Source organism: Gossypium raimondii, chromosome 13 (genome assembly GCF_025698545.1).
Source record: "Gossypium raimondii isolate GPD5lz chromosome 13, ASM2569854v1, whole genome shotgun sequence".
In the NCBI taxonomy this organism is placed as follows: Eukaryota; Viridiplantae; Streptophyta; class Magnoliopsida; order Malvales; family Malvaceae; genus Gossypium; species Gossypium raimondii.
The window spans coordinates 55,360,811-55,382,171 of NC_068577.1; the positions used below are offsets into that span (position 1 = coordinate 55,360,811).

The 21,361-nt window shown below is 33.5% G+C and overlaps 2 protein-coding genes and 3 non-coding genes across 6 annotated transcripts; all 5 read left to right on the forward strand.

Annotated features, from left to right (window-relative positions):
- The first annotated feature begins 1,133 nt into the window (after positions 1–1,133).
- Positions 1,134–1,235, forward strand: LOC128036449 (small nucleolar RNA Z43). Its single transcript, XR_008193244.1, has one exon. It is a non-coding gene; the product is annotated as a small nucleolar RNA Z43 (small nucleolar RNA).
- Positions 1,236–1,475: 240 nt separating this feature from the next.
- LOC128036459 (small nucleolar RNA U83) lies at positions 1,476–1,560 on the forward strand. The gene has a single exon (XR_008193254.1). It is a non-coding gene; the product is annotated as a small nucleolar RNA U83 (small nucleolar RNA).
- Positions 1,561–1,611: 51 nt separating this feature from the next.
- LOC128036447 (small nucleolar RNA snR60/Z15/Z230/Z193/J17) lies at positions 1,612–1,706 on the forward strand. Its single transcript, XR_008193242.1, has one exon. It is a non-coding gene; the product is annotated as a small nucleolar RNA snR60/Z15/Z230/Z193/J17 (small nucleolar RNA).
- Positions 1,707–5,595: 3,889 nt separating this feature from the next.
- LOC105783534 (protein CfxQ homolog) lies at positions 5,596–8,897 on the forward strand. Of its 2 annotated transcripts, XM_012609051.2 has the most exons (7): positions 5,596–5,981; positions 6,781–6,891; positions 6,997–7,095; positions 7,188–7,298; positions 7,387–7,690; positions 7,805–7,944; positions 8,023–8,897. In XM_012609051.2, the coding sequence occupies exons 1-7, from the start codon at positions 5,841–5,843 to the stop codon at positions 8,557–8,559; spliced, it is 1,443 nt and encodes a 480-aa protein (XP_012464505.1). In that variant the 5' UTR covers positions 5,596–5,840; the 3' UTR covers positions 8,560–8,897. The 2 variants fall into 2 exon arrangements, with proteins under 2 accessions (XP_012464505.1, XP_012464507.1); XM_012609053.2 differs by lacking the exon at positions 5,596–5,981 and having other exon boundaries at positions 6,781–6,895.
- A 761-nt stretch (positions 8,898–9,658) lies between these two features.
- LOC105783450 (3-hydroxyisobutyryl-CoA hydrolase-like protein 3, mitochondrial) lies at positions 9,659–15,530 on the forward strand. Its single transcript, XM_012608916.2, has 10 exons — positions 9,659–10,049; positions 10,868–10,969; positions 11,131–11,195; positions 11,938–12,072; positions 12,185–12,281; positions 12,837–12,966; positions 13,358–13,536; positions 13,694–13,821; positions 13,964–14,065; positions 15,128–15,530. The coding sequence occupies exons 1-10, from the start codon at positions 9,950–9,952 to the stop codon at positions 15,227–15,229; spliced, it is 1,140 nt and encodes a 379-aa protein (XP_012464370.1). The 5' UTR covers positions 9,659–9,949; the 3' UTR covers positions 15,230–15,530.
- Positions 15,531–21,361: the final 5,831 nt, after the last annotated feature.

Genomic DNA, 21,361 nt, shown 5'->3' on the forward strand with positions numbered 1-21,361 from the left:
TGTATCTACTAGTAAAAAAATATATGTACTTTATTGAGATATAAAAAAAACTTAGGTACAAATTTAAACAGTTAAGTTAAAAAAGTCAGATAGCAAAGTAAACATTGAATCCAAATTTATATACCAAACTAAACATTGAGGGTTTTTTACTAAATTATTATAAAAAAATAAAAATAACCAAAATATTATAACTTTTTTTTATTTACCAATATATTATAATTTTTTATTTATCAAAATATACCAAAAAAACATAAAAGAAAAAAAAACCTGCACTGATTTGACAACACCCTAGTGGTGCCAAAGTGATTGGCGACACCAAAAGTGCCAAAGTCATTGGCGGCACCAGTGCTAACTTTAAAAAATTAAGCAAAATGTTGTCCGAGTTATGATCTTCATTTTCGATGAAGGAGCAAACCTGGTATACTGTATACACGAGCAAGCATGAGTAATGGAAGGGGACTGCTCACATCATATAGCTAGTGTTGATACACATTTGGAGCAATTAAAATGCTGAAAATAAGGATAATTTGGATGCAATTTTAATGGGCATTTAAAGGCTATTCGGGTGGGCAATCAGCAACAATTTTGGCAATAAATCCAAGCAAAATGCTGTTTTTTTCCGTTTTTTTTTTTGTATATTTTGATAAATAAAAAAATTAAAATATTTTGGTAAATAAAAAAATTTCATAATATTTTATTTTATTTTTATTTTTTATAATAATTTAGTAAAAAACCCAAACATTGAAGATAAAATTCAAGTAGCAAATAATATATTAACTTTTTTAAAATCAATATCCTCTCTTAGCCCATTTACCTTTTGTCTTCTTTCCTATGCCCAGGCCCATTAGTTAATTTCAGCCCTAAACCCTATCTATACCATTTTTGTTTTTCACAAAATCGCATCCAGCAAAACCCTAGTTCTCATGATTCAACTCTCTATATAATGTACGCTTTGGTGGCTCATAACACAACGTTGTAAGCTTCTTCGTCTCTCTTCTTCTATTGCTCTTAGCTGCTTCTTTTTTTCTAGGGTTACTCTCTTCGCTCCTCATTTATCACAGATCTATTCTTCGAGTTTTCAACTTTCTATTTTAACTTCATATAATTTTGTTTTCTTTTAAAAGTGATTATAGGGACGGTGACGATTTCTACAGATAGGTCTCGTTCGTCGTAAATGGCTGTTTTAATGGCCTTTGCCGACCATCCTGTTATATCACCACCCATATTCCGAGTCCCCTTCTTTTATTTCAATTTTCGAAATATTTATATATTTTTTGTTTTAAGTTTTTAGCCTTAGTGATTCGGATTCAAAAAAATCGGCCGATGATTAAATATTTTTTTAATGACAAGCATATGTCTGAATTATTTCTTGTTGAAATTCCTAATCTTCTCTATGAGGCTGATTAATCGTTTTTTAAAAATTATTTTATGCTCCTACTTCTGATTTAAATTTTTAATTGAATGTTTTATACAGTTGCCGATGATGAAGAAAATGGTATAATTGTAATTTATGAAAATTAATGATTACATAAATACCTCTACTGCCTTCCTTCTGAGGTTTTTCATTTTAATAATTTTTTAAAAATAGATAGTATTGAAGTTTTTAAGAAGAGTGGTCAGGTGATGATTTAAAATGCATAGTTCAGCTGATAATCTCCATGATTATTAAAACTGTTTTAGTCTTTCGCTCCTATCTGATGACTGCTCTTTCCATCATTAATTTTAATCAAATTATTTTCATTTTCTAAATTTATTTAGTTTTTGAATAATTTTGGACTGAAAACCGAATAATTTAATTAATTAATTTTAAAAATTAAATTAAATTAATTAAATTTTATAATGTAAGGATTTTCCAATTTAAAATTTATTGATATTATAATTTTTATCCTTAAATTTATAATTATATTTATTTTGGTTTGTGATTAGTGTTAATTTTATCGGATAGATTGAGAAATGATGTTATAATGGTAATAAAGGGTAAAATTAATCGACTTGAAAATGGTTAAATTGAAATTTGGGACAAAAATTAAGAGTTGAATGGATTTAGTTGGATTAAGTAATTTTTATTTTATAATTTTATGAATATTTTATCTTTTATAAGCATTTTATACTATTTAAAAACATTAGAACCCTAAACCTATGTGGGGATATTGAATGGTTGGAAAAGGCTCAGGCTTACTTATGAAAAGTAGTAATAGAGATTAATCAGTTCTATTTTGAGATAGAAGATGAAAAATCGAATTGTGATTAATCCAACTATTTTGAAATAATTAGAAAATTACAAAAATGAAATTGACTAACAAATATTGGGCCAATTATTCAAACAAATGAGATTGGGTTCGTTCCTTGATCAACATTGGGCCGATTGGGATTGAGACACGGCCAAACTCTTACGGGAGGCAACAATGGGAAACTCTCTACAATTGGTGAAAGCTTGACGAAGCAATGTCGCATGGAGGTGGAAGGGGCACTGGCTGTGGACTTGGTGATATATGGGAAATAAGCATATGAGTTTATCTGCGGTTAGTGTAAAAATAGTGATGGCGATGAGATTAGATATTATAACGATATTGTAATGTGAGACAAAAAGTAAGTTAAACGTATCGCACTGTACTCAATCGTCCGTCTAAACCTTTTCTAAATTTATCCTGGTAGCTGCAGTAAATGATTGAGGTGATTTTTTTTGTTATCAAATTTCAGTGCTTAAGGCTGAAAACTACCAAGATAAAAATATTCCTAAATAAACACTTTTTGAAGCAAAAAAAGGATTTTTTTTCCAGGTAAAAAATTGATCAAAAATATTTTTTTGGTAAGTTGAAAATCTTAATTTTTCTTTAAAAGATATTTTTTAAAAGTTATAATATGATATAATTTTAAATTGTCACATTATTAAATTTATATATATTTTAAATTTTAAGTAATAATATGGTACAATTTTAAAATATTATATAATAAAATTTTTAATTTTTAAGTTTAGAAATCAAATATTTAAATATTAAAAGAAAATTACCAAAATTAATTATTGATAAGAAAAAGTCCATGTGCAAGTGCAACCTGTGTTTACATTTTCTAAATTTTTATTTAATTTGTAGATATATGTAATCTATGAACTGGCTACTTATGGGTTTGTCTAATAATTGTTAGGGTTTTTTTTTTTTTGGTTAGGTCAATTTAATTATTAGTTGGGCTTAGTTTTTAATACTGAAAGTCCTAAGTCAGCTTTTTATTTTTATTTTTATGACATTATTTTTAGTTTTGTATAAAATATGTATATTGTTTCTTTATTACGTGCCGCAATTTAGAGTTCTTTTGTTAACTAATTTTTCATAAATCGTAAAATGATGAATTATCCATTCCATTATTTATGATAAAAATAAATAAAATATGTTTTGGAAACCATGCATATGCTTCATAAATTCTTTGCCACCTGTGACTGTGACAATTACAGTATTGGAAACTCATAAAATACAATAAAGGGACCCAAGTGACATTACTTGTATTATTATTCTTAGAATATGAATATTTTTTAATTTTAAAATAATAATATTGTTGATGGTCAAAGTACAAGTTGGAGGAGGATAGTGGACGACCGAAGAGAGACTATTTACACTCTAAAATCAGAGTTGCGTTAGAAGTTTTTTTGAGAGTTGGAATTAAATTATATATTTTTATAATAATGAAAATATAATTTTATTATTTTAATAGTTTATATTTTTATATTTTGAGAGTTAAAATATAATTTTATTATTTTTAAATTGTAAATGACTTAAATAAAAAAAAATCATCATTTTAGTGGTTTGGTCATTCATCTTAAAGGGAAGAGAGATGGAAGAATGAGTGTCATTCTCTAATAGGTTAATTTATCATTAAAAGTGGTTCGATAATGTGGTCATTAAAGAGCAATTGACTTGAGTACCCTTGAACCTTAACGGAGTAACTCTTGTGGTGGCAAGTGATGGCAAGTAGATTTGATCGTGGCAGAGTATGTCTAGTTGGGTGATGTGATGAGGTGTTCTTGATTGAATATGCGTAATAAGTATAAATTTTTATATAAACTACACCTAAGTTACTAAATTATTAGTAAGTTCACATTTTGGTTATTTGCTTTCGAAACGTTACATAATTGTTATTGAATTATGGGTAAACTACACCTATGGTCACTTTTGTTTACCTTAGGTTACATTTCAGTCACTTATGTCTGAAATGTTACGTTTTAGTCACTTACGTTATCGTGTTGTAACATTTTAGTTACTAAGCCGTTAATTGTCGTTAATGGTGTAATGGTAAGCTGACATGGCACGTTAAATTATCATTTCAAACAAAAATTTTAGGTTAAATTATACAATTGGTCCCCATAATTTTTCATTTTGAGCAATTTAATTCTTTTATGTTCTTTTAACTTTCTTTCTTTCTTTTTCTTTATTTTCCATTCTCTTCTGCTTCTCCCTCTGTTTTCCTACCTTCTTTATTTCTTTTAACATACCAGGAAGTCGAATTGGTAGTGAAGAAATAAGCATGGTATGGGTTTATGGGTTTTGGTTGTAGGCAAATGATGACAGTCGACTTCTTACTTCTTTTTTCACTGCCAATTCGACTTCCTAATATGTTAAAAGAAATGGGAAAAGTATGAAAACAGAGGGAGAAATAAAAGAGAATGGAAAAAAAGAGGAAATTTTAAAGAACAAAAGAAAAAAAATAAATTACTTAAAACGAAAAAATATGGGGATCAATTGTATAATTTAACCTAAAATTTTGTTTGAAATGATGATTTAACGTACACGTCACTACCATTACACCATTAACGATTTATTAATGGCTCATTGACTAAAATGTTACAACATGATAACGTAAATGACTAAAACGTAACATTTCAAACATAAGTGACTAAAACGTAACCTAAGGTAAACAAAAGTGACCATGGGTGTAGTTTACCCTTGAATTATTTGAAAGTTTCTATTTAAGTTACTAGATTGTTAAAATCGTTGTTGTATAGCCTTTTTTGTTTGCATCATCAGAACTTCTCATTTCCCTTCTCTACCACAATTCAATTTTTTTGATGAAATAACTTTGAATGCCATTAATTTATGAACCAATATTTAAACAAAATTTTTCTCCAATCTTCAACACTGATTGTTAGATCAACTTGGATTTAAAGTATGTTATTCTACTCATCAATGGGTACTTATCCACCATGCTAATCATTGAATTATTGCTAGGCGCTCACTAGCTAAACCATTTTTAAAAGAAAAACTTAACGGCTTGATAGATAATTTAAATAAAAATTTTCTAATAGTTCAAGGATCATTTTGTAATTTTTAAAAATTGAGTGACTAAAATATAGGCTTACTAATAATTTAGTGATGTTGAATATAGTTTACTTAATATATATTTACTTATTTTAATCTTAATCATTGAAGCTTTTTTAATTTTACTTATTGTTGGGGTTATTGACAGCTTAAAAGTAGTTGGAGCAGCAGGTGGCCGGTGGCAACTGGGAAGCTTTACTTGTTGAATAAGAGAGGCTGGCAATTAGCATCACACGCACCACACTTATTATAAACATGGCAAAATCCTCCATGGACCACGTAAATTATTTGTCATTTTTTTTCTTTGGATAATATAACCCACCGCGAAAAATGGGGAGAAACCAATAATAATGCATTATATCTATATATAGTCTAAAGTTAAGGAAAGGGGAAGATGAAGAAGAAGATATACGCCGACCATTGTTAACGTTCTGAGTCGACGACCTTTTGACCCGGGAGGGAAAGCATTCTCATCGAACCCTCCCCACCCCTTTGACTCTTCTTTTTTCTTTTGCTTTCTTTTGTTTTTCAAGGATGAAGAGGCGTCATCAAGATCAACTCTCGAGACCTTCAAAGCCCACCACCATTCATGGGTTTGCTCAGTATGGGGATCTTGATGCCCTCCGCAAGCTTCTCAACGACAACCCTTCTCTTCTCAACGAGAGAAACCCTGTCGTATGATCCATTTTCTTTTTTTTATCGCTTTTTTTTAGTAGTTTGTAAATGGACGAAATTTCTCCTCTGTTTTTCAGCTTTAGTTTTGGTTGAATTTTGATGTTTTAAGATCAATGGGTTACTTGCATTTCGTTTCTTTCTAAAAGAGTGTTGGGTCTCTTTAGTTTTTATCAACAGATTTAATCTCTAGCAGCCTCACCAGATCTAGCAGCCACTTGGGCTCAATTTTCTTTTAATTTCATTTAGGTACTAAAAAAATGTTTTGGCATAGATCTATTCATTTTTTTATTGTTAAAGTTTTGTATATGTGTGAAGATTTATATGTATGTGCTTTACAGAAAAATGTAGAGTTCATGTGACATAGATTTTACCTTATATATGAAGTTATGAATTATGGGTGAACAATGCTGGTCCCTGGGGCAAGCATAAGTTTTCTTGATCATTCATTGATATGCAAAATTTAACCTACATTCTAAGATTGCCATGAAAAATTATGGTGATAGAAAGGGCATTTCATAAGATGTTGACCATAAATAGAACATAATCCATAAACAGCTTGTGAGGCGATTTCCGATGTTGGATGAAGCTATCCTTGCCCTTCTCTGTTTGACTTAATATGCTTCTGCTTTATTTGCTTGTAACTAAAGCTTTTGCCAATTTTATTCTTTTTGTTTTCTTTAGTCGTGTCTTGATTGTACGTCATGGACTTGTAATTTCAAGCTTCAAACACTGAACTTTAATGGGGAATTTATTCTGGCTTAGTCTTCGGTCTATTGATTTCATTTGGTTAAAATTGCAGATGGCGCAAACACCATTACATGTATCCGCCGGATATGATAGGGTTGATATAGTTAAATTTTTGCTTGACTGGCAAGGACCCGAAAAAATTGAGATGGAGGCAAAGAATATGGTAGGTAAACGATTTTCTAATTCTCCACTATTTTTTTTTCAGTGTTGATATTTTCCTCTGAAAATCGGATTCCTCGTTCTGAGTTGTATATGTTGACTTTTGCAGTACGGGGAAACTCCATTGCATATGGCAGCCAAGAATGGGTGTAATGAAGCTGCACGGTTGCTCCTTGTTCACGGTGCTTTCATTGAAGCCAAAGCTAATGTGATTTTTCTTGTCTCATTGTTTCTGGTTTTATCGTTGTATGTGATTAGAATCGGATGGAAAGGTTTACTTCTTCCGTGTTATTTATGCAGAATGGGATGACACCGTTACACCTTGCTGTTTGGCACACAATTCGATCCGATGACTATGCAACTGTTAAGACACTACTCGAGTACAATGCCGATTGCAGTGCTGAGGACAATGTAATATTTGTTGCATTTATTTGGTTCCTTCCATTCTTGCTTTGATATACTGACTCGTGATAGTGTTGGTTTACCATTTGCATTACAGGAGGGTATGACTCCGATAAAACATCTTTCGAAGGGCCCCGGAAGTGAGAAGTTAAGTGAGTTGTTCCATTGGCATCTTGAAGAGCAGCGAAAGAGAAGAGCACTCGAAGCATGTGGTGAAACAAAGGCTAAGATGAGTGAACTTGAAAACGAACTGTTGAATATCGTGGGCTTAAATGAGCTGAAAGTACAACTTCGGAAATGGGCAAAGGGGATGCTCTTGGATGAAAGACGCAGGGCGCTTGGATTGAAAGTTGGTGCTAGAAGACCACCTCATATGGCATTCCTTGGCAATCCCGGAACCGGTAAATGCAATTGGATCATATTATATGTCTTGATATAGATTACTTGTCTTTTGGTTTTATACTTTGTAGGATGTTTGGTAAGTATGAATGACAAGATGATTATATGGCCAACAGGTAAAACCATGGTAGCTCGAATTCTCGGGAAATTACTTCATATGGTTGGAATTCTACCTACAGACAAGGTAACAGAAGTGCAACGGACTGATTTAGTCGGTGAATTTGTCGGACATACTGGGCCAAAAACGAGGAGAAAGGTGCTTCCTTGTCCCTTTCCTTGACCGCAGATTATCATGCTTGCTTGAATGAACTAATTTATGGCTGTTCATATGCAGATCCAAGAAGCAGAGGGAGGAATCCTTTTCGTTGATGAAGCATATCGGTTAATACCGATGCAAAAGGCTGATGACAAAGACTATGGTTTGGAGGCCTTGGAAGAGATAATGTCAGTAATGGACAGCGGAAAAATTGTAGTCATATTCGCTGGGTATAGTGAACCGATGAAGCGTGTAATTGCTTCTAATGAAGGGTTCTGCAGAAGAGTAACAAAATTTTTCCATTTTAGTGACTTCAACTCAGAAGAACTCGCCAAGATCCTCCATATCAAGATGAACCACCAAACGGAAGAGAGTTTGTTATACGGATTCAAGTTGCATAGTTCTTGCAGTGTAGATGCAATAGCAAGACTAATAGAGAAAGAAACAACGGAAAAGCAGCGTAAGGAGATGAATGGAGGTTTAGTCGATCCGATGCTAGTTAATGCTAGGGAGAACCTTGATCTTAGGCTTGATTTCAACTGTATAAACGCAGACGAACTGCGTACCATAACCTTAGAAGATCTCGAAGCAGGCATTCAGCTTTTAACACCATAAAACAAGGGTTGAATCTTGGCCTTACAAGCATTTGTGTTTTATCATATACATTGGTGAAAGCTTGATGGGGATCTCATCGAATTGAAAATTAGATATGTTTCGTTCATTATATTCTTTTCCGAGTATCGGTATCGGTTAGTTTCGAGTACTGGTGAAATCCCAGAATCTGGTTGGTGATTTATAAAGTCATACATATATGTGTTTCTTCCCTTAAAAGGGCATTCTTTTTTTAGGTCATGTTATAGGAGGGAGTATTCATTTGTAAATCTCATTTTCCAGCATCTCTGGATGAATGCTTGATTTTATCTTCTTAAAGGAATTCATATTCATTGAGGTCATGCTAATGCTAATTATTATGGTCGTTGGTAGTTTTTGATAAAATTTGTTAACTTATTTTTTTTTATTTTCCATCAATCATGACATGTCACGTAATGGCAGCTTAATCAATAAGTCAAATTAACAAATTTTGACAAAAATATTTTGATTTTATTGATTGAATTGAAAATTTTAAATCAAAGTAGTTGAAAAGCTTAAATTTTAATTTTTTCAAGTACAAGGACTAAATCTCAAATTTGGTCAAAGTATAGGATTAACTCTTTTCAATCCACTTTAGATAACAAATATGGGTTAAATTACCTGGAAGGTCCCTATATTATAGGAATTTGATCAAATTAGTTTCTCTATTATTAAATGGGTCAATTTAGTCCCTATACTATTAAAAAGAATAAAATAAGTTCAAATCGTAACAAAATTAACATTTACTGTATAAAATATGTCTTTAAAATTATTTTTTCATTTGCAATTCAATTACAAAAAAGATTTCATTTATAGAACAACAAAAATTTTAAAAACATTAAACCTGTTAAATAATAAATAATATTTTTTAAACAGTAAATATTAATTATATTCGAACTTGCCTTTATCTGATTCTTTTTAATAATACAACGGCTAAATTAATTCATTTAATAGTATAGGGGCTAATTTGATCAGGTCCCTATAATAGAGGGACCTCTCAAGCACTTTCACCCAAATATGGTTATATGGCTGTGAATAATTAGCCCACCGAACCCAATTTGTCGAACCGTACCAAGGAAGCCTTTGAGCAGAACCGGACCAGAAGTGGATGCAGTAACTGACACTGATACAGTCATGACAAAATCAAAGTTAAACACTTCAACTACGATAAAGCATTTCCATGTTTTGCTTATCAGCGTCTAAAAACTCGCCACCATATCTTTCCTTGAGGTCTACACTATTCTTGTTACCAAACAACCCCGCTAATCGGCGGTTATCCCCGCCACTGCTCGCTCCGCCGGTTCTTTGCTTGCGGTGACGCCTCGGAAGCGGTTCTCTCTATCTGTTGGTCGTCGAATTTCGAAACTTCTTCACCATGGCTGGCGCTGAGGATTTTGTTAAAGGAAATGTCTATCCCAACGGCGTCGCAATCATTACTCTCGACCGTCCCAAAGCCCTCAACGCCATGAATTTAGGTCTCTTTCGTTGTTTCTCCTTCATTTACATTTCAATTTCTCCTCTTTTTTCTATTACTATTTTAATTGGTTCTTGTTTGAGCTAAAATATTAACATTTGCTTGAAATCAATTGAATTCGAGTTGACTTTTTTTTTCTCGATTCTGAAGTTACAAAAATTATCCTTGATAATGTCAAGATGATATATTATGGAGTATGTTGCTCCAATTATTAAAGTACTCATGTTCTTGTTTTAATTCGCTCTTGTTTGAGCTAGAATGTTAACATTTGCTTGAAATCAAATTGAATTCGAGTTAAATATTTTTTTGTTCTTGCTCGATTCTGAAGCTACAAAATTTATCCTTGATAATTTAAAGATGATATGTTATTCGTCTTTATTGAAGTACTCATGCTCGCTGATTGAGTCTTAGCTCAGAAGGAACCATTGCTATTGCAACAATTAGGAGGACTTGGTTCGTGCTTAAGTGTGGATTTAGAAAAAAAAAAAAAAGTACTCATGTTGTCGGATACGATTTCAGGCATACCTTTGTTGTACATCGGATAAAACTGTCAGAAATAGTTAAGGTAAAAGAACAAAAGTAAGCCAAGGTTCAAGAATTTTACGGCATTAATATTGGAGGAGAATAATATAATTTGGATATGAGTTTAAGAAGAATCTATTTTTTATACACAAATTTAGCACTTTTTAAGAAATAATGGACAATTTTGTTTGTGTAATTTTGCTATCTCGTGACATTTTCTTTGTATTATATATATAAGTTAATGGTTTGAGGATTAGTTTTGTTGATATGACAGCGAGTATATTTTGATAAATGCAGATATGGATGTCAAGTACAAACAAATTCTTGAAGAATGGGAATCGGATCCAAAGGTCAAATGTGTTCTGGTTGAGGGCAGCTCATCGCGTGCGTTTTGTGCAGGTACTTGAAGTATTAAGCCTTCTTCTTTGGTTGGGAAAAGATACTTGTAAATAGCATTTTGTGTTTGTAATGAAAAATGCGTATAGATATCATTGTAGGCTATGTTTCGTTTTGCTACTGTTAAGGGAGTTTTTGGGGCTAACCATTCACTGGTATCACAGGAATGGATATTAAAGGTGTTGTTGCTGAAATCCAAAAGGACAGAAACACACCTCTTGTGCCAAAGGTTTTTCTTTTTCCCTTCCGTCTGTAAATGCATACTATCTAACCTGCAAACTTGCTGTGCTAATTTGTTTTCTCTCTGTTTTTTTGTTTTTTTTTAATTTTTGGTTCAATGTTGCGTTCTTTACTTAAATTAAAGCACTCAATGCTTCTCTCATTGATAACTTAGATCCTGGCTTAGAGGTCAGTGATGTATAGCACATTACAAACAAAAATACATGCATTCTCAAATATGATTCAGGTTGAATTATATACCATCTTAATCACAAACGTTTTCAATTTGCTAAAATCAAGCCAACACACAAGACGTCTGTTATGTTGGTCCAAACTTGGAATAAACTCTTGCTGTGACTATGATACAATTAACCTTCCAAAAACCTTTATGATTGCTCATATCAGTGACAATAAAGAACTATCCTTCTCCTTTTTCTGGAAAAAGGAAAATGAGTCCGATTTTACTTGCATGCTTCTCAGTTTGAAACCCTCACCCATTTTCTATGTTCTTTTTTCTCTTAGTACTAATTGCATGCAATTTTGATATCCCATGTGAACACAAACATTCGAGATGGTTGGGATCAAATAGTTGAGAGAGAAGGGAAAGGAAATCTTTGACCGCGCATGTAATACAACTTGTATAATGTATTAATAATTTTGCCTCAATTGGTTATCAGATGAAATTAACTCCGCATGTTGCATATTACCATGCCATCTGAAGTTAATATCTTTATCTTTTGTTCTTTTTCCAGGTCTTCACCGCAGAGTATTCTCTAATATGCAAAATTTCTGAGTACAAGAAGCCTTATATATCATTCATGGATGGCATAACAATGGGCTTTGGAATTGGCCTATCTGGCCATGGTCGCTACAGAGTGATAACTGAGGTGCAAACTAATCTCCTTGCTGTGTTGAGAAATATTTGTCTTGCATTTTAAATTATAATATCTTTCTCAATTTCTCTCTCTAATGTTGTACTCTTCGATATATCTGGCTCAGAGGACTGTTCTTGCTATGCCAGAAAATGGAATTGGTTTGTTTCCTGATGTTGGGTTTTCATATATAGCAGCACAAACACCAGGAGGGGGTTCTGTTGGTATGTTTCTTTTACTCTAAACCAAGCTCCAAGAGTTGCAAAAATGGTTTGTGATAGGAAGCTAAAAGTTAAACGAGAAGCAGTGGGTTGAAGTTGGAGGGTGGTAGGATTATTTTTAGGCTTTATTAGTAAATTGGCCCCTAAACTATACTCCGATTCCCCGATTGATCCTTGAAGTTATTTTTGGTCAGAAGTAGCACCTAAATTATCAATTTTGTCCCATTTTACCCCCAAAAACAATACCAGACAATAAAAAACGTGACATATGGACATCATACACTTTTTTGGGTAAAATGAGATAAAATTGATAGTTTAGTGAACACTTACCAAAAAAGAGTTTAAAGACCAATCTGGTAATTGGGGTACAGTTCAGGGGCCAATTTACTAATAAAGATTTATTTTTAATCTTATAATTGCTTTAAGAACTTTTTGTTGATGCTGAATCCCTAAAGATAAACTTAATACTGCATATATGCACAAATAGTTCTTTTGCTCTCTTCAGCTCACTCTACATTGCATTTCTCTATTGCCATTTACAATTTTGTAGTTCTGCAGGTGCTTATCTTGGAATGACCGGGAAAAGGATATCAACACCTTCAGATTCTCTATTTATAGGTCTTGGAACACACTATGTGCCATCTGGGAATCTAGGTTCAGTAAAGGAAGCCCTTCTAGCCAGTACCTTGTATATCTCTTATATTCTTTCTATTTGGCTTTCTTTTTGAGTGGAAATCAATAATTTTAGGATCGTATTCTCTCTCTTGTTGCTCGCCATTAATATAAATGGAGACAACTTGCAAATATTTCTCTAGAATTGGGAGAAAAGTATTTCTGACTTGATATTCCAAATCAAATCAGTTTTGTACGCCATGACTTGATGTTTCCATGTTGGGCTGGAATTCGTGAACTATTATCTTCAATTCTTCATATTATTGGTTTATTTCATTTTGTAGGTTGCATTGCAATTGCCTCCTTTTCTCTGATAAGATAGTTTCAGATTTGTTTCTGTTTTTCAATAACTTGCATGTATATTTTCTTTCCAGCATTCTAATATATGAATATGTATATTTTCACAGCTCGGAGGATCCACACAAGGATGTTACATCACTGTTGGCAAAATACAGCAGTGACCCTGAGTCGGAAGCTCAATTGAAGTTGCTTTTGCCTCAGATAACTTCATGCTTTAACGCAAATAAGTCAGTTAAGGAGATAATTGAAGAGCTTAAAAAACATCAACAAAGTACAGAAGCTTCAGGTAAGCTTTAATTAAATCATGTTAATCCAAACAGTGAAATGAACTGCATAGTGAATATACACCATTATTGCTCTCCTTGGATTTTCCCTCTTGTGGGTGTTGTTGAATGAAACTGAATCTATCAATCTAGATATGTTAACCTTGTTTCATTCTGCAGTGGTCGAGTGGGCAAATGAAGCTCTGCAGGGTCTCGGAAAGGGTGCTCCATTTTCTCTTTTCTTAACACACAACTATTTCTCTAGAGTTGCATCTGGATATGGTAAACAGAACAACGAATTTACGATGGTGAGTTTTGAGATGTTTAACTCAACTGCCTTCCTCCATCTGATGTGTTATCTCTTGTTTCCCTTCTGAGTAAATTTCTGCTCAAGTAGCTAAACTCTCAGTAACATCTGTATTTATGTTGCATGGATTGTTGTTTGTCTAGCTAAAAGGCGTCATGAAAACTGAATACCGCGTTGCGCTACGGTCTTCTCTGCGGAATGATTTTGCTGAAGGCGTCCGTGCAGTCTTGATTGACAAGGATCAGGTTCGCTCTTCATGATGCTTCTCCTTTTCTCTCCAAGATAGAAGATCATCCCTAAGATTATAATTTTTTAATATTTATAAAAAATAAATGTGTTAGCATCTGTGAATTTTCTCATCTCTTTTTTTCTTGTATTCTTTAAAATCTTAATGATACCCAAATATGTTGAATTGTTCATGCATTTGTAACATATATGTTTGCCTGTGTGGATCTGCATGTTCCTATATGCTCTGCCTTTGGGACTTAAAATCTGATGTTAAATTCTATGTTGGTCCAACTCTTTGTTTTTCTTAAAATACTAATGTCTAACTGATGCGGAAACCCCGGATCTAGACACAAGTCACCTCCTTGGCTCGTATCACTAACACCCATATCCAACATGGATATGGGGGATATGACCCTCCATCCCTCGAAAAATATAAGAGAACTTAGAAAAAATTGAACATGCCCATGTGAAACACGTTCTATCTCAACATTAAGGGTTAAAACACTTTTTGGGGCCTAAACTTGGTAACTTTTCCCATATTGCAGCCTAAACTTTTTTGGTTCAAGTTAGGCCTTGAACTTAATTGTTCCCACGTTGCGGCTAGAATTTTTTTTTTTGTCTTAAGTTAGTCCTTGAAAACCTTAAAGTTTGGGCCCCAATGTGGGAAAAATTGCAAAGTTTAGGCCCAGTATAGGAATAATTGCCAAGTTCAAAGACTAACTTGGACAAAATAAAGTTCAAGCTCTAATGTAGGAACAGTTGCCTAGTTCAGGGCCTAACTTGGACAAAAAGAAAAAGGTTCATGCTTCAGTGTGGGAGAAGTAGCCAAGTTCTGACCCCAAATAGTAATTTAACCCCAACATTAACAACCAAGTCCGAGTAACATGTTAAATTTCTTTTTTGTACAAAGAGGGCCACATTCTAAGATATAGAAATGAATTACAAACGTTTAGATTTGAATTTTGGACTTACTAGGTGCCATCTTTTAAAAGTGGTTGTGTTACTTCCCGAGTTTATAGCACATGTATTTATCATTGCATCTTTACGGTTCATAGTTGTGACTTGCATATGTTTTGCAGAATCCGAAGTGGAACCCTGCCACCGTAGACGAAGTTGACCAAAAGGAAGTGGAGGCAGTTTTTGAACCTTTAGGTCCGGGAATCGAAGAGTTGAAAGTTTAAGGTTCACACTTCCACATAATCAAGTTCGCTTTCCTTGTTTTCGTTTGCGAAGATGAATGAAAGGTTCGTGGTTGTAGAAATATGAACAATGAAGCTAAAGAAAAATAAAAGAACATTTACAAGCGCAACTACCTCAGTTTCTGGCATGAAGGTATGTTACGTATTTATATACTTGGATGACACTTATGGCTTTAGTAATATTGTCATGTTAAAGCACATTCATGTTTCCTAAGATGTTACACTTTTGGACTGCCATTACTATAATCAAATCTTTATGTTCAGTCAGTTTTAAGGCTGAAAATTTGTGCTTTTTTGTCTTTTTGGGGCGGGGGAAAATTGAAAGAAGGGGAAATATACATTAATGTTTTCCTAAGATGGTGGCTTATATTCTAGCAATATTGTTAGGTTATTTTTATAATTTGGAACATCAGACCGTTATTTAGAAAATCGGACCAATTGGTTCATTTAATCAAGGGTAAATTATATTATTGGTCACTAAATTCTGTGTAAGTTTTGGTTTTGATTATTAAAATATTTGAAAGTTTTTATTTAAGCCACTGAACTATTCATAAGTATTTCATTTAAGTCATTGAGCTGTAATTTCTTTTTAAAAGTTTTGCCTGCAAATTTTAAATGACGATTCAATGATCAATATCTATTGACAAGTAAAAAAATATAGGGAAAAAATTATTTGGATTTTGGATTGTAATTTGTGACGACTAAAATTGTTCCATAAAAAGAATATTGAATTGTAGAAAAGAGAAAAAAGGGGGTTTTCGATTGGTGCAGGTAGTGCTAACAGTTAAATTCATAATATCGATTTTATTCAATGATTTAAATAAAAATTTTTAAATAATTCAGAAATAAAATTATAATTCTTTTAGTTAAGTGATTAAAATAAAAATTTAGTGATCAAAGAAGTCAGTCAGAATGGGGAGATTTAATACCAAAATATACACAGTGAGATTCCTGGTACGAGCCAAGGAGGTGACACTCAAGGGGTTGTTTTTCCTAGTGGTCCAATTACTCGAAGCAAGGCACGACAATTAAAATTAAAGATGAATGCTTTTGTCCAAGACTTTGTTGCTACAAATTTAATTCATCCTGTTCGTGACATTGACAAATACGAGAATGCAATTCACTGGACCAATCTTGGAATAGTGAAAGCCCATAAATTGGTGGATTAATCTTTTATGTATATTATTATTATTATTATTTACTTAATTCTCATTGGTTGGGACACATCATTTATGAGTTAAGTAATTTTATTGGTTAGGTTATTATTTATTTATTTTCTTAGATAATTTTAAAGAGTTTTATTAGGATTCAATTACTCTTTAAAGAGTTTTTATTAGGATTCAATTACTCTTAAAAGAGTTTTATTAGGATTCAATTACTCTTGTAATTTGCCTATAAATAGGCTTGTTTTCTACACATTGGGAGGAGAATAAAAAGAAGAGTATTTGTTTTCTTTCAAATTTGTGTGAGGCAAATTTTTTGGGAGTAGAGTGATTCTTCTCTTGCTATTTAGTTTGGAGTTTGTTACTTTGAGGGTATTTGAGTTGCAAATATTCAAATTTCTTTCCGTTCATCGGTGTTTCTAGAGGTTATTCTTCTAGGGGTTTCGTGAGGAGCCGCTCAATCATTAGCGTTTTGGTTACAAGTTAACCAAGGGTTTCATAGGGCAAATCTATCCTTTTTATTATTTATTTATTTATTATTATTTTAAATAATTTTATTTATTCTCGTTTTATTTCTAATTTGTGTTTCTCTTGTGTCTAGATCCGGGATTCCGTATCAGTTGGTATCAGTTTCAGGCCATTCGGTGTTATTTTCGAAGCTCAAATCAAATCCGAAACGAGTCAAAATACCTAAAACACTTTTCATCGATTTCTTCGATTCTCTTTTTTGTGAAGTTTGTGTTTATTCTCCTCTTATTCTTTAAAAAAAAAAAGAAAAAAGCGCAAAAAAAAAGTGAGTAAAAAGCGCAAAAAAAAAAGAAAAAAAAACAAAAAGCAAAAAAGTGCAAAAAAAAAAGTTGCCTACCTTTCATACGTAGGTTTCTTCTTTTCCTATTGTTGTTATTATTTTTATTTTATTTTTCCCAAAATTGAATTTTTTCCCCCTTCTTTTCTTGACTCAAGTATAATTAAAGCTTCAAATTTTGAAAATCTTAAGACATCAAACGTTTCTGATTTTTTTGTTTTCCTTTAAATTGGGTAGAGTTTTCTTAAGTTTTCTTAAGTTTTCTTCTTATTAAAGCTTTTCTTTGACTCTAGAGTTAGGGATCGTTGCAGGTCTACGTTTTTTTATTTCTCTTACGTTTTCTAACACTTTGTTTCTTCTTGTGTTAGCAAATATTAAAGGCACGCACAATTCCTTCATCCGTGTAGCCTCCATTACAAATTGCTTCGTCAAGTTTCTTGGCCTCTTAAAGCAATTAGGATCTTCATTGTTTCTTTGAAGTTTGCACCTCCATTATTTGATCTTGATTAGTAACCCTCTCCAAACATATTTACAAGTTTTGAATCATTCAGAGAGTTATTCTTTTGAGAGCTAACGAGTGAGGTTATTATTATTTTTTCTTGTTCCTGTTTGTGTGATTTTTTTCACAGATACCATGCCGATCACTAGATCCCAAACTAGTAAAAATGAAGAGGATGAGCAAAAAAGAGATAACGATCCTTTGGTCGAGTTGTTACAAAAAAAGATGAAAAAGTTACAAACTCAAATCGAACATCGCATGACCCAGATGATACAAGAGCAAAGGGAGTATCTTGATGCAAAACTTACAACTAAAGAGAGATACATTGCCGATAATTACAAGAAGTTGAACGAAGCCTTTATAAGCCGATCAAATTCGCGCGATCGAACTTTTAAACGAAGGGAGGACCATGTTTTTGATGATGACTTTGAGTCCGAGTATGTACCTAGAGAAAGGGTGGAACGAAACAATGACACCCCCAAACCAAAATTTCCTTCTTTCTCAGGGAAGAATGATCCTGATGCTTACCTTGATTGGGAGGAAAAGATGGAAGCAGTCTTTGCTTGTTACAATTACTCTGATGAGAAAAAGGTAACATACTACTGTCATTGAGTTCATTAATTATGCACTAACATGGTGGAATCAATTATGTAAAAGTGGGATTCTTTATAGAGAGCAACCTGTTACTACTTGGGTTGAAATGAAGCGCATCTACTAAAAACGGTTTGTTCCACCATACTATTATCGAGAACTCCATCAAAGACTCCAACATCTTGTTCAAGGAGATAGATCTGTGGATGACTACTACAAAGAGATGGAGACTATTCAGATTAGAGCCAATCTTGTTGAAGAGGCTGAGGTGACTATGGTTAGATTCCTTGCTGGCCTAAAGCCTGAGATCACAAATCGAGTTGAGTTACAACATTACATGGATGTTGAAGAGATGCTTCAAACCGCACTCACCATTGAAAAGCAATTATGAAAGCATGGGACACCGAGGGGTGCTAGTTCAGTTTCTAATCCTGCTTGGAGAGGAAATTGGCAAAAACAAGATGATAGATTGTGGAATGGGAGAGATGCACGGTTCAAGCCAAATGAGCCTAAAACTTACTCCAAAGATAGAGGTATGCCTAATTCATTTAAAGGTTCTACTTCTACTAATCGAGCTCCATCTTCTTCTTCTACTTCTCCTAGTGCCATTAAGCGACCAAAAGATATTACCCGCTTCAAATGCCAAGGAAGGGTCACTATGCTCGAGAATGCCCTAATAAAAAGTCTTTGGTAATTCGAGAAGATGGCGAGGTTGATTTTGAGTCTGATAACGAAGATGAGATGCCTCCTTTGGAAGATGCTGATGATGTGCATACTCATGATGAATATGAAGAATACTTGGAGTATGGTGAGAAAGCACTTGTTGCTCGAAGGGCTTTAAATGTCCAGTTTAAAGAGGAAGGGTGTGAACAAATAGATAACATTTTCCACACGAGATGTTTGATTGGTGGACAACCTAGTTCATTGATCATCGATAGTGGAAGTTGCACCAATGTGGTGAGTTCTTCCCTTGTTGAGAAACTTGGCCTACCTTGTATGAAGCATCCAAGGCCATACCGCTTACAATGGCTGAATGATAGTGGGGAGGTAAAAGCATCTAAACAATGCTTAGTTTCATTTTCTATTGGTAAATACTCTGATAAAGTTTTGTGTGATGTTGTTCCAATGCAAGCTGGGCACATATTACTTGGACGACCATGGCAGTTTGATCGACGAGTAAATCATGATGGTTTCCTTAACCAATATACTTTTGTGTTCCTTGGAAAGAAGTTTACTTTGGCTCCACTTCCTCCTCAAGAAGTCTACAATGATCAACTCAAACTTGCTAGTGAGATGGGTAAGGGAAGTGAGGTAAAATCATTGAAAAAGGCTGAGAGTAAAGAGGCCCTTAGTGTTAAAAGCCAACTTAAAGGCCCAACATTGGTGAGTGATTGCACACACAAGTCACGAGATGAGAAAGTGAGTTTATTCGCTAGGTTTCGAGATATCAAATTTGCTCTTTGTACAAAACAAACATTTGTAATTATTAGGTTTAGGGAGAACTTTATTTTGACTAACCCTAATACACATTTGCCTAGTTGTTTTGTTGATCTTTTGCAGGATTTTGAGGATGTATTTCCTTCTGAAATGCCTAAGGGATTACCTCCTTTATGAAGGATTGAACATCAAATTAACTTTGTGCCTGGTTCGAGTATTCCGAATAGACCAGTCTATCGAAGCAATCCTGAAGAAACTAAGGAGTTGCAAAGGCAAGTTGAAGATCTCTTAGAGAAAGGGTTAATTCGTGAGAGTCTAAGCCCTTGTGCGGTCCCTGTACTTCTCGTCCCAAAAAAAGATGGTTCTTGGAGAATGTGTGTTGATTGTCGTGCTGTCAACAAGATTATGGTAAAGTATCGATATCCAATTCCTCGATTAGATGATATGTTGGATGAGCTTAATGGTGCATGCATTTTCTCTAAAATTGACTTAAAAAGTGGTTACCATCAAATAAGAATGAAACAAGGTGATGAATGGAAAACTGCTTTTAAGACTAAGTATGGCCTATATGAGTGGTTAGTTTTGCCATTTGGCTTAACTAATGCTCCTAGCACATTCATGAGATTAATGAACCACATACTTAGACCTTTTTTAGGAAAATTTGTCGTTGTGTATTTTGATGACATACTGATTTATAGCAAAACTTTGAATGATCATGTTGGGCATGTTAAATTAGTATTGGATGTGTTAAGGCATGAACGACTCTTTGCTAATCTTGAAAAATGCACCTTTTGTATGGATAAGCTTGTTTTTTTGGGTTTTGTGATAAGTTCTACAGGAATCCATGTGGATGAGGAGAAGGTAAAGGCAATTCAAGAATGGCCTATCCCTAAAACTGTTTCTGAGGTAAGGTCTTTCCTTGGGTTAGCCGGTTTCTACCGCAGGTTTGTTCGTAACTTTTCCACAATTGCTTCACCTTTGACTGCACTTATTAAAAAGGATGTATCTTTTCATTGGACAGATAAGCAAGAATTAGCATTTAATGAACTTAAAGATAAATTGTGTAATGCTCCTATTCTTGTTTTACCTAATTTTGAAAAGACCTTTGAGATTGAATGTGATGCTTCTGGTGTAGGTATAGGTGCCGTCCTCATGCAAGATAGTAAACCAATAGCCTACTTTAGTGAGAAACTTGGTGGAGCACATTTGAACTATTCGACCTATGATAAAGAGTTGTATGCCTTGGTAAGGGCATTAGAAGTTTGGCAACATTACCTTTTACCAAAGAAGTTTGTGATTCACACTGACCATGAATCACTTAAGCACTTAAAGGGACAAGGTAAGTTGAACAAGCGACATGCGAGGTGGGTTGAATTTATTGAATCTTTTCCTTATGTTATAAGGTATAAGAAAGGTAAAGATAATATTGTGGCTGATGCTCTATCAAGGAGGTACACTTTACTTAGTACTTTGCATACTAAGTTATTAGGTTTTGAGTATCTCAAAGATTTATATGCAACTGATTCTGATTTTGCAAGCATTTATGACGCATGTGAACATGGTGCATTTCACAAATTTTATAAGCATGATGGCTATCTTTTTCGAAATAATAGACTATG

Coding starts and splice junctions, on each gene's coding strand:
- LOC105783534 (XM_012609051.2), top strand. CDS start 5,841: ATGAAGAGGCGTCATCAAGATCAACTCTCGAGACCTTCAAAGCCCACC. Junction 5,982..6,780: donor TCAACGAGAGAAACCCTGTC/GTATGATCCATT, acceptor TTAAAATTGCAG/ATGGCGCAAACACCATTACA. Junction 7,299..7,386: donor ATTGCAGTGCTGAGGACAAT/GTAATATTTGTT, acceptor TTTGCATTACAG/GAGGGTATGACTCCGATAAA.
- LOC105783450 (XM_012608916.2), top strand. CDS start 9,950: ATGGCTGGCGCTGAGGATTTTGTTAAAGGAAATGTCTATCCCAACGGC. Junction 10,050..10,867: donor CCTCAACGCCATGAATTTAG/GTCTCTTTCGTT, acceptor TGATAAATGCAG/ATATGGATGTCAAGTACAAA. Junction 14,066..15,127: donor TCTTGATTGACAAGGATCAG/GTTCGCTCTTCA, acceptor TATGTTTTGCAG/AATCCGAAGTGGAACCCTGC.